This window comes from Agelaius phoeniceus, chromosome 1 (genome assembly GCF_051311805.1).
Source record: "Agelaius phoeniceus isolate bAgePho1 chromosome 1, bAgePho1.hap1, whole genome shotgun sequence".
In the NCBI taxonomy this organism is placed as follows: Eukaryota; Metazoa; Chordata; class Aves; order Passeriformes; family Icteridae; genus Agelaius; species Agelaius phoeniceus.
Window position 1 is genome coordinate 84741821 of NC_135265.1, and position 13526 is coordinate 84755346.

The following is a 13526-nucleotide window of genomic DNA, read 5'->3' on the forward strand; positions in this document are numbered from 1 at the left end:
ACGCAAATGGCTTTTGGTTTCCCTGCTGCCAGGGTATCACCACTGAAGATGCATTAGCTGACTGCAGCATGCTGCCTTTCAATGCCTAAGCAGAAGGCACCATCTAGTGGCAATCATGAAAGTTTCCAAACCAACTAACTACTGGATTTGAAAGGCAAATCATTAAAAACTCAGTTTGCTCTCATTTTTCTGCATGCCTTCACCAAGCAAAGCCTTCTCAACAGAGCTGCCTGGGAGACTACTGCTGAATTTGCCCACAGCAGCATGTCCCACTCTGGGTACTCTCATTGTCTTTGCCTGTACCTGGGGGATGGCAAAATTTAACTACTGTGAAATCTGCTCCACAGGTAACTTTGTCCTGCAATTTAGTTGCCTTGGTATTCCATGAACGAATCTTACAGATCTGGGGGGTTGCAATAAATGCAGGTTCCAACTGCAAGTACAAACTATGCCAACAACTATTTGACCTGCTTCATATATTTTTTTGTGCTCGCCATGTGTGCAGTTCTCTACAGTACAGGGTAAAAGGACAATGCAAGATTTCTTCAAACCAGTAGACATGTCATATCTCTGCAACAGGGGGCTGTACTGCAAGTTTTGGACTGACCTCCACTGTAAGAAGTGGAACCACAGACCCAATACAATTAGAAAGTTGTGGTTTCCTGAAGCTGGGAGTTCTCTGTGCTGTGCTCTGCTGTGGCTGTACTGCTGCCAGTGGATCATTTACTTCATAACTGATACACACATAAACCTGTGCTCCTAGGAGACCACAGTCAAATCACTCTGTTCTGGTGGCAAACAAGATGGGTCCAGATAACCCTGAACAGAAGCTTCACCATTACCTTCTTTGATGATGATAAATACAGTATGTTCTAGTGTGCATGAAGTACAGATTTCAAAAGGCCATAGTGCTCTCAAAATAAGAGTTGCTAAGTTTTTAAACACCAAAAATAATTTAAGTGTTTTGACTGAGATATTTACAAAGTATCAACAGCTATAGGACTCCAGAGAGTATATTTTCCAGTACAGCCCCATTCAAGGTTAACTGTGAAATACCTGTAGAACTGATGGCATGATTAGCTGACCTAGCTGCACTGCATATCCATTCAAATAGAAAAGTTGCCTGTCTTATATATACCATTCCTATAAGCAATACATCAGTGTTAAGAGTTAGAAGCCACCCCTTCTACACATGGTATTTTTCTTTTATTATATTATTACTTTTCACTTCCTTCAAAGAACAAACTGCTAACTAGCAGGAAAGAAATTAGTTTACCTACTCATGCTGACAGGAGTTCCCTTCCTCCTGATGCCTAAAAAGATTTTAAGAACCTGTACATCACCTATATACTCTCCCATCACCATCAAGAGTTTTCCACTTGAAGCCTGAATTCCAGTCCTCAGCTTTACAACAGGGGACAACTTTAATACTCTTTATTGGTAAGGACTTACACAGTGCACTGAAGTGAGTGAGCTGAAAGTGCTCTGGGAAGAACAGATACCTAACTAAGACATTCTTTTTTTTTTTTTTTTTTTTTTTTTTTTTTTTTTTTTTTTTTTGTTCTTTTTTTTTTGTTTGTTTGTTGGTCTTAAGCCATTCAGGAAACCTCCACAAAGAGAGAGGCATTTGCTGTGCATCAAAAGTAGTCAAGCATACCCTCATCTGTCTACATGATCTCTTATGTTTAATAAAACCTACAGGCTGTCAGTGGACACCAGACTTGAGAGCACCAGTTTTAACAGTTTGGAAAAAAATCCAAATATGGATATAGCTTCTGCCAACTGGTACCAATGACACACTTCTACAAAAGCTACTGCCGAAACATCAAACCTTGACTAAAAGAAGGGTGATAATACGTGGAAATATTATGTCCTTCACCTACTTAGCACACTTTTCTATGCAAAAGTCCAGTCTAATACTAAGTTCCTTACCCAAGAGGATCTCCTCTTTTAAAATATAGCTCTTTTGAAGCCAGTTCATGGCAACTTATGGAACAGGAAGCGAGTGCCTAGTCCCTACCTGACTGCCATGATGCGCACTGGCTGGGAGCGCTGCACCTTCTGCCTGGGGGACGTGGGCTGCAGGGCGCTGGGCCCCGAGGATGGCAGCTGGCTGCGGCTCAGCTGGCCGTTCTGCAGGAGCGGAGCGGTTTCCGACTGCATGCTGCACGTGGAGTATAAACTTTCAAACGAGGAATTCATGTCATTTACCAAAGCTTCCAGGTCCACATCGTCATCTGAAAGACAAAACAAAGGGAGTGTAACTCATCTAGAAGTCCCAGGCAAAGGAAATGTGGCAAGAGCAAAGACTAAGTTTCAGTAAAATTGTGACATAATTATTTAACTACATTTTTACAGTGCAAATTATTATTGAAGAAATAAGGTATTTCTCTTAGAGTAGAAAACCACAACAAGTAAGAGCCAGCAATGGAGATTTGTTTTGTCTTCCATGGAGAAAAGCTATGGACACAGAATAAATATTACAGTATTTACTCTCTCTCTCTCTATATGTATATGTGTGTGTGTGTGTATCACACAAGAATTTAGTGGGATTTTTAATAATGACAATGCTAATGTGAAGCACCACTTTACTTACTGATAAATTGCCATATATTTCCAAAGCATATCACTTACAAATACCTCAGTTTGGCTTGGCAAAGTATCAAGTTTAGATTGTCCAACACTGTAATAAATACTTTGAAAGATTGAATAATTTAGAAGGAAAAAAAATTAAGACAGTGCCGCAGTCCTGGAAGACATCATTATAGAAGTGATTACTACATATTGTTAAAAATCCTACCGTATTTTTGTGACATGGTGTTTTGAAGGGCAGTCCAGCAACTTTCATATAAAAAGATTGATCGATAGATTGATCTATCTATCTATCTATCTATCTATCTATCTATCTATCTATCCTTGCTCTTGCAGTGTGATAGATAGACTTCTACCTTAAAGTAAAGTAAATCAACCAAGGATGTGGTGTGGCTGGCTGGAGGAACATCAGTCCCTAAAAAGGGCACCAACCTTTCTATATACGCCACCTTACCTCACTGTAAATAAGTAACTTGTGCTGAATCATTCCTCCTTAACGATCATAATTGCTCTGCAAGACAAGAGAACTCTGCAAGCCCTTTGCACTAACCACTCTCTGAACTCCTCTTGCAGAGCACTGTAATTACTCCCTGGCCACAAGTTACATCACTCTCTATCAGGAGTTCAGCAGGCTGACGAACACACACATCGATATCTGCTTCTGGTTACAGCACAGCCACTGCCTGAACAACTACTCCTGACCCAACAGAGCTTTGTGCAGCCAAAAATGTGCCCTTATTTTCCAGCTGTATCAACTGGCCTGGCAAAATATACCATTGCTGCCTGCAAACTTTCTGTCTCACAAAACTCTTCATGAGAGGGATGGAAGATAGAGACAAGCGATGGAGCTGGCAAACACACACTGCTTTGCACCTTAAACACACTGTGTTTTCTAATAACCATTCTTTTGCCATGTTTTCTCGCGAAATGAACCATCAGAAGCGGCTTGCAACCAGCTGCACTATTTTCTTTTAGATACCATAAATGATTTTGTAAAAACATCACATTTCTTGAGGACATAATCTAAAATAGCATCACTCAATTTCTGTCCTCCAACAACATGCCCTGATAACCATAATGAGAGCTGAACATGGCATTTACATGGCAACTGTATTGGGATGCTGATGACTTCCATTCTCAGTGCTGGGTGAACAAAAGACCTGCTCAGAATTAAACAGGTTTCTGGTCATGCCCCTACACCTGAGCTCTATTTAGTGACCTGAAACACCATGTTTCTCACTGCAAGTTAGTAGGCTTTTTACTATAAAGTAACAGCCACATAGAATGTACTCAAGAAGATTTCAAGGTTTACACATGTAAAAAAAAAAAAACAAAAAACCAAAAAAAGAAAAAAAAAAAAAAACAAAAAAAAACAAAAAAAAATTGAAAGGGAAAAACCCACCACATCACCCCACAAACAGGTTTCTTCCTTTCAATTCTTTATGGTAATTTCCCTCAATTTTTGTATTTAACAGCTACTACACTACTACTAAGACTCACCTTCACTAGGTTACACCATCTTCTCTGTATGTCAGCTAGCTGATGCATTTTCACCAATCTAAGCTTTGCTTTTCTTGGACAAAGTCTACAATAATTTTCCGGCTATTTTTAGTGATCTTGAGACAGAGCTGTAATTTAAATTTCATTCTATCCTCCAGATTCTTATCCTATTTGGAGAGGACATATCAAAAACACTTCTTGAGCAATCACAAGGGAACCACAGAAGTAGGAATATAAAGAGGGAGAGGCCGAATTACAAGGCTTTTAAATTTTATCATTCATCTAAAGTACGGAGCTGTAGGGTGTCAGATGGCAGTCAAGTAAAAGCTTAGGGGTTGGATGCAGGAGACATAAAAGACAGACCCTGACCACAGAGTCAGGGAGTAAATGACAGCAACTAACAGCAATTGTTTAGCATGGTGAAAAGCAGAAAGGGAATAAAGTCGAGGCATATATTCATTCAGTGGAAGTCCATATGGCTTGGTCCCCGAGGGTGCTAATTTATTAACAATTTAGAGAAAGCTATTAGCGTGCAAGATCATTAAGTTTTCAGGTGATTGTAACATGGGAGGAATGATTAAGAGTCATCTCAAGCTACCTCTGAATAAGCAAACAGTTGCAAAGCGGTCCTATGTAGCCTAATATGCATAAAATGAGGTATTCCATGCAAAACACTAAGCAAAACAAGTACATAGTTTAAAGCATTGAATTACCATTAGCAGGCATTTAAGTATATCAATTACGCACCTAAATTCAATTTCTAACAGGACAGACACTGACAAGGCACATATAGAGTTCTCCTAATAATACGCTGCACTGAAGTCCAGAATCTGGTTTCACTTCTCTGTCAGCTCCTTTTCTCTGTGGGTGCAGCACTGTTAATAATAGCCCTCAGTCTTGCTATAAAACTTCTGCAGGAGCAAAAGATCCTTAAGATCCTTAAGCTTGTTGAAGACAAAGCCTGCAATCTTGAATTTCATACAGTTTCATCTCTATACAATGGCATTTACTACTAAATACCATTATGTTTTGGAGAGATTTCAGCATGATGCAATAGGAAACCTCACTGCTGCAGCCTACACCTCAGAAGTGCCAGCAGATGTCTCAGCCTGCCAAGTAATCCAGTATGTTACTGTGATGGCTCTCCACAGAGTTTAACTTAACAAAAATCAAGTAAGTCCTCCACAGGATTTCTAACTGTTTCAACCATATGCAGGCATACTGTTCAGAAGGGTATTTCATATACAGTGCAATCCTTCAAAGTATCTTTCTCTACCAACCAGTGAGATCCCGCCTTTATCAAGACAACCCTACAACCCTATGCAGAAAAAAAAAACCAAACCCCAAAACATTGACAAAACTGACTTTGAGAAGGCTTGCTAGTTAACAGCAAAATTTGCAAATTATTGGGCTTTGATCCAGCACAGCACCATGCTGGTCCTCTAAGTATGCACATATAGATTTTGTGACTGACCTGGAAGAATCTAGCAGGCAGAGTTACAGGTAGCTGAGGAGCTTTCAGCTCCCCAAATATCTTGCATACATGCACTTCCAGGGATACAAAAATGATATTTTCCCTAATCTGTATGGAATTCTGCCATAAAATCAAGGAGTAGGAAAGTAGATATTCAAAGTCTATTCTTCCATTTCAGGTGAGCAGCACAGAAGCTACTTATCACCTCCATGCACAAACATGCAAACAGCCCTTTGCTTTTGACTGTCATTTTTAAATGAGAACACTTGCATAACCTAGGTCTGACACACTTCTGGTGGTGGACAGAGTACTGGCAGTTTTGTAGACTCTTCTGTGAACAATGTTCTTTCCCAAACTAGAACCAAAGTGCACACACTGGCAGCTGTCTGAACTTCCTTTTGTTTCTTTGCCCACAATTTGTTAAACTTTGGCTTTGTTCAGAAACCAGCTCCACTGGATGTTGCAAGTAATATTTTTGGTAAAGTAAATCATTATTTCAATTACAAGAAAAGATTTAAAAGTTCCATTCAAGTAAAGAGGAAAACTTTGTTACAAAAGCTCTGCTAAGCTAGTTAAGCTAGCTAGGTAGGTTAGCTGTCATGCTCCATTTTAAAAAAAAGCACCTTGAATACATTTTTAATGTTTTCGAGCATAATACAGGAGGGATGATAAACCCTAAATTAAGCCTGAGCAAACTTTAATCTGTACTTAACCATGTCCCACTTGCCTTTCTGCTTCTAGCCCTTCTCTATCCCCTAGATCCTCATTTATTTACTTATTTTGGTAGTTGTTGGCCTTGACATGTTAAGCTCAGCTAACAAGACTAAGCAGGATCCCACTTATTCTGAAGCGACACAAAGCTGAAATGATCCTGCTCATCTTCAGCTGTGCCAGCTTCCTGAAGAAAGCAGGTATTTTCATGGCTGTCAGGGGGCTCACTGCATCACAGAAATTCTATTTACTGAAAAAGAGATAAACATGTTGGACTACAGACCAGGATGCATTTAATGTATCTAAATGAATGTTCAGCAAACACCTGTCCCTTTCACATATGGTCCACAGATCATAGGGAACACTTTGAAAAACATCACAGGACCTAAATTAGTTGTGATTTAAGAGGCTTGTAAAAACATTTTATTTAAAAAAATAAATAATTTCCTTCCTGTTTGCTCATTTTTGAATTTAATCATCCAGCATTATCCCTTCTACCAGTTCCCAGAGATAAATGATGCAAGAGCTACTAGGAATTCAGGAGATTTATAAAAAGACTAGCACTTTTCTGTCGCCATGGAATTAAGTCTGATACTATAGGAAACCTAACAGCACATCTATAAACAAGTGTTTGATACAGATAGGCAGCTGTTGATTGATCATCTATTCCTATCTGACAACCTAACACCGGCAAAATGAGTTTCAGAGCAGCACATTCAAGAGCCATCTTGACAAAACAAAAAAGCTATGATATACCTAATGTAATATTTCACTGAAGTTAGCTGAGTAGAGCATGGTATCCAAGTTGTGAGCAGCCCTCCAGCACATATGAATTAACCCTCAAGGAGACAGAAGGAAACAGTGAAAGAAAAGGAACACACAGTTGCATACAGCCTACCACCCTGCATTGATGATGCAGTGAAACACAATGTAAATCACAGGTGATACAGGGAAAATACATTTATAGTAAAATAAACAGAAGAATTGTATCAGAGCTTGAAAAGGGAAAAAAAAAGAGACATATAAAGTACTTGCGGTATCTATCTCAAGATCCTGTTTCAAATCCTCTGAAACCACATGTAAGTTCTTCTGATTCATACTGGTGATGCAATTAAGTTTTGCAAGGGTTTTGGCACTGTGTAAATCTCATGTTTTAGGATCAAAAATGCAGATAAGGATTACCACAGGGAGATGTGTATACAAACCCTTTTCTAAGACTACCCCTCATATTAAGGGCACCCCTTGCACAAGAACACTGCAGCATGTCCCTCCAGTACTGTGTCCAAATGCCATTTTAGAAAGACTTTCCAGAAATCTCCATCACTACAATTTTTTGAAAGTGTACTATTACTGACAACACACAGTTGTTATGATGCAAAGAGAAGTCCATTCTAGGTAACACACCTACTCCTCTATTACTTTCTCCCTCTGACCATGTTACTACACTCACAATGTTTACACAAATGTCTCATATCCCTCCATACTCTGGTTTCAGCTTCCACTAATGCCACAGGCACCAGTTGATCTGTAATTTTCAAACAATTGGTATCCACAGCCCCCTATGGATGCATGTATTTAGTACTTGGCAGCTTGTACACCTCTGAGAGACGCATGCAACAGAAGGTGGATGATAATAAGCAGATCTCACAAATTTTTAAAAATCCCACAGTGCCCTCTACAGTGATGCTACAGCTGAATGACACCCTCTGTTCCCAGTATCAGGCTCCAATTCTATGCAATCTCTCCCCTCCTGGTTTCTTGAAAGCTCCATATGGATGGGAAGTTTAGCACAAGAAACAAAAAGACAATATAAAAAAATATTTGCAAACCCTATGCTTTCACACTGTTCTCCAGATCAGAGAAGGCTGTCAGACAGAATTACAAAAATATCAAGACTGCCTCAATTGAACATTAGAAGCTTACAGGGTTTTTTGTTCATTTAAAGTGAAAGAAGACACAACTTTGTGTCCTAGAGGCATCACTCACCCCAGAGTAGCCACAGCCTGAATTAAAAATTACAAGCCTGAACCCCAAAACTTTATATGCCTTGTAAGTCTCCGTATGGGCCTCTGCACTCCTTTCCTTTACTGCATTTTAACATTCTTCAGCTTAAGTGAAATCCTCTATTTTGTACTGTAACTACAGTTGCGGGCCTACAAAATGTCAAATCAGTGCACGTGCAGCTTGCAAAATGCTAAATGGACCATGACCATGCCTTGGAGAGAAGGGCAAGAAACAGAGATGCTGGTTGGTAAAAGAACATGAAATTGAGATAGGCATCTGTGCTCTTTGAGCCCACTGAAACCAGAGAGCCACACAGAGAAATCAACAGTGAACTTGTAACTGCTCCAGTATTCTCCAGGTGATTTTTAAACACCACACACATCTATTCCCATTTCTGCCAGTATGGCTGTGATGGCTAACACCAAGTATACATACTTTAATTACAGGTGCTGGAGAGAACTCTCGTTATTATTTCACAACTCTTTTCTAAAGGTTCATGGTTGGACTCCAGATATGTTCTCAAAACACACCTGATAGATTTCTTGAAATAGAAGACAAATTAAATTGAACAAAATTAATGTTGCTAGGTAACAACTATAGGAATAAGCTACATATGAAAGGTACTCATAAAAAAACCGAAGCTTCAATGAGTAACAGGAACAACTGGCTATAGGTGCCCTGCAGCAGGAAGGAATGAAGTTGTGCACTTGGATTAGTGGGTAAAATGAGTTTTAGGAATTCTGATAGAAGAAGATGGAAGGCTAAAAACTGCAAAATTCAGCTTTTGTCCAGTTCACACCCAAAGTTTGGCATCCCAAAATTGAAGATGATGAAAGCTAGGTATTTGGGGGAAGGGAGGATGGACAAGGAGGGTTTATTTGCTAATTATGGGGATAAACTACAGCAAATCATGCCTCTGATGGAGATTTTACTGGTTTTGCCCTTGGATGGTGCTGCAATTATTCACAGATAACATTCAGAAGCACTTCCCACTGTACATGGTCTCGTTTCTAACCCAAGGACTGCAGAGTCAGGTTGGTCATTTTGCAGAGTGGATGGATATTGGTTGCCTTGACAGACAATTGTTGTGGGTTGGTATCACCACCACCACTGCTGAACTCTTGCTAGACTACTGCACACACAAGTGTTGAAGCACTAATGGCATCAGTATGAGGGGCTTGAAATCCAAGGAAATCATCTAAACCATCTAGAATTCTGACCACACATGTTCCAACAATAAGAGATAAGATTAAAATATGTAAAGTCACAGCCAGTCCTTTTTCCAGACTCACACAGACCATTTAGAAAACAAAATTCCTGGTACCCATTTTCTCAAAGGAAATTTGCAGCCTTGGGGGAAAAAAAGCCAAACAAACAAACAAACAAACAAAAACAACAACAAAAAACCCCACCAGAAGAAAGCATACCTTCCTTCCTAAAAAAGCATCAGGTCAAAGTTTGAACCCAAAGCCTAACAGGACACCAGCTGATCCTGTGGCACTGCACACTGAGACTGCCCATCTCCTGCTGGGGGAGCACACCCTGGTCCAGCTATCACTCACTGATAACAGCAATCAGCCTTTCCAAACCCTCTTTGCAGGCCATGGCCTGCAAAACCACTGCTGCATAGTAACTATTGACTAAGCACATCAGTTGAGCAGAACACCAGATTAAGCAGACCTCTGGGAAACCATAATTCTTGAGCAGATTACAAAATCCAGTGAAAAGATTGATTTTCAAGTAACTGGTAACATCTGTGGGTTTTTTTCCATGAACATGAGGTTCAGTGGTTTTCCTGTACCTTTTTCTTGTGTCACCTGCTTTTAATTCATTGATTTAAGAAAAAGATTGATAGACCTTTACAAAGAAAGCATTTTTTTGTTTGGATTTATCAAGACAAGGAAAACCCAAACCAGCCTCAGTTACCCAGATAGAAGCAGCACCACAGAAGACAGAAGGGATATTCTTTCAATTGCCAAACTTGGGGTCAGAGTAGACTAATCCTCAAAAAAACCCTCAAGGACAGAGTGGTTACATTGGTGAAGGATGCAATACATCAGAGTGCACAGATGGATTTTCCTGGCCCAAAAGGAGACAGGAAAAGAAGGAAAGCTGAAGCTTAAGTCATAACTTTGTGAGAGGCAGTCATGAACCTATAGCCTTGTGACCCACCCTTAACTCAGGACAAAAAAGAAAAGAAAGAGTGAACATGAGACACAGACAGATCAAGTGACCCCAGGGATTCTCCATTCAAGTCTTACCTTCTGGGTGAGGTTAACTGGGTGCCACACTCTTGATGCATTAACTCAACAGCAAAACGGAGAAAGCAAGCCCTGCCAATATATCCCAAAATTATGATCATACAAAGACTGCCACTTACCCTTCAAAAGAAAGTATGTGTGGAACACCTGAGCAGCAGAAGGGCTCCTGGCCTGTGCAGCCCATACAGAACAAACAGAAAATCCACTGGAACTTTTCAGACAACCGGCAAACCCATGTTAACCTACTGAGCCATTAAGGAACTTGCTAGTCAGAGCTGAAGAAGCACAAGACCGGGTGGCAATGAAGAGGGGAATTGAAATACTGTCAGATGACCACAGGGTAAATGCTTGACTGCATATTATATCAGACAGTCACATTTATGAGAGAATGGCTTTAAAAAGATATCTTGTATCAGTGAGAGCTGCAATTTGACACAGAAAAGGTTAGGTTTAGTTGCATTTTTATTGAGATTACCCAGTCCTACATCAGAAATAGAATAAAAAGCTTTGAAATACCTAATAATTAAATATTTTTCTTACATTTACATGAAAAAAAATATTATTTTTCCCAATTTATTCTACCATTTTCCATATACAGATTTCTACTCATAGTGCTTCTCTAAAGTTTTACTTGGATATTTTATTCTTATTGCTTGTGTCCAAAAAAAAAAGAAGAAAAAACATGAGAATGCTAATCAAATATAGACAAATAACACTACTACAGAAGTCACAGTTCAAAAAGAAGTTTAAAATTCACATAGATGAGAAGAGCTACACGTGTCTTGCAAATCTAAAGCTATTAAAGGCAAAGTTAAAGACAGTCAAAGCATCTATTGCTTTCCTTTCAGGAACCTGTGCTCTCCCTCCCTGATTAAACACCATAATACCCAGCTGAGTAATCCCAGCTGAACAATCCTTACAAATCAATATAAATACCACTGCACGGATTAGTCCCTCCCATCCTGCCAAGAAAGCCCAGGCTTTATCCCTGCTCCGGGAAACATCGTGCATAACCTCCTAACGTGCTGCTGGAGCTCCAGCCAAAGCTGCAACGCCCTGCCTGCTCCAGCACCAGCACCAGGGGCTGCTCCAAGAGAGCATCGCCTGACTGCTTGGGGAAGTCCCTGCCTGGCAGCCAGCAAACTCCAGCCTTCTTGCATAGTGGGTTTCTTTTCAAATCCACTCCACAACAACTTCAACAAAGCTTTCAAGTAAAAAGTGGCTGGATTAGCCCAGAAAGTCCATTAGCATTTCTCTTCAGGAAGTGATGGGTCTGCAGAGCTGGTCCTGAAGCAGCAATATTATTATTATTATTATTATTATTATTATTATTATTATTATTATTATTATTTAGGCGTGTCCCTCATCACCTGATACCCGAGCTAACCTTTACTCCCAAGGTTGAACCGTGAGTTTTGAATTTTGCTTCAAACAGGTTTGTTGCTGGCTTACAAAGCATGTTTGAGGACATAATATAAGTTCCAAAAGTTGCACACAGCAATTAATGAATCAGCTATTCTTCCAAGTTAATTAAATATTGCGTTTTCAGCATATAATAGTTACCTAGCTATGACTGATGGACATACAAAGCAGACAACTTGGAATATTTCATATTTAAGGTACTTCTGGTCAAACTTAACAGAACCAAAGTCATGTGAAAAAAGTAAAATGCTTAAACGTCAGGGTAATTTTGGTTTCTTTTTATCAGTTGCTTTAATAGTTCAGTATTAACTGCAGTTGTTATTTTGGTAAAATATCTACAAGAAACTAAATTGGGGGAGAGTTGTTTGGAATTGCAACACTGCATTAAAAAAGCCTCCTTGAAGAGGCTGTTGGGGACTTGTAGAAACTTACTTGCAGAACATTAGAAATTGCCTCTGACTTGACTTTTAAACCCAGTACCCAACAAATAATGATAAGCAAGCCTAGCTACCTTAGCTTCGCGTCAGAGACAAAGGCAGCTGCCATCCAGATGTCCTCTTATTGCATAGGCAGCACCTTGATATAAGCTTTTCCTTCATTTCTTTGCCCTACTAAAGGAGCAGTGTTTTGGGGCACGCATTTAATTTCATCTGCACACAGATATGCTGTCCCCAAATCAGCTGTCTATTTTAAGCTCTTCTTTCAAGCAAGCTGAGCAGCTGCTTCTGTAAAATCAGACAGTACTTTGGGGTGCAGAATAAGGAGATCTCCTCCCTTGGCCTTGTCAGCAAAGGGTGGACGATTTGAGAGGAATTACTGCTGTAACGAAGCGTGAACCTCCAGTGCACGAGAAGGGAACGCTCCAGTCCTGCCGCACGCACGGATCCCCAGATGGCAAAGCATATTGCTGCAGTCTCATCCCAAATGGCGGTGTGGAGCCACTGCTGAAGGTGTCTGTACCCCACTCCGCTCAGGAGGAAAACAGGCATTTATAAAGGCTCTGTGATGCCTCTCTCTGCTGTGACTACACTGATTCCAAGAACTCCCATTAGTCAACCTGTTTTGGTTTTTTTAACACAAGATAGCAACCAAAAAACCCCCAACCCCAATCAAGGATTATGTCACCAACAACTACCCCGAGACCAGCAACAATACAAAAGAACAAGTAATCTACATTTACCATTCAAAACTACATTGAAAATCAGTAACATCAGCCTGACTTTATTTAGGCCTAAGAAAACCATGTGCTAATGTTTCTTCTGAACTTACCAAATCGAGTTTCCTTTCTTTTCAGCTAGACAAAGCCTGGTTGTTCATGATTTATATCCCTCAGTAAGCTGCACTGGTGAAAATCAGTCAAGATCAGGCTCACTCAGAGGGGAAACCTGCAGGTGTGCTATGCAGAAGACTCATCACAGCTCTGCGTGAGTCAAAACAAACTTTTCCATTATGCCCATTTTCCTTCTGAGATCCACATGCCTGATTTCCCAAGCTGTGCGCATTCCCAGGTCAGGTACACAGGGCATACCCTGTGATTTTGGGAAATCAGCCTGCTGCTCTTC

At 40.1% G+C, this 13526-nt stretch overlaps 1 protein-coding gene across 2 annotated transcripts in view; it reads right to left on the reverse strand.

Annotated features, from left to right (window-relative positions):
- GRB10 (growth factor receptor bound protein 10) overlaps positions 1-13526 on the reverse strand; it is a 145471-nt gene that overhangs the window by 54357 nt on the left and 77588 nt on the right. For both annotated transcript variants that reach the window (XM_077182658.1, XM_077182655.1), the window contains one exon: positions 2021-2237. In XM_077182658.1, the coding sequence (XP_077038773.1) occupies positions 2021-2237 (217 nt within the window). The remainder of the gene's footprint in view (positions 1-2020; positions 2238-13526) is intronic.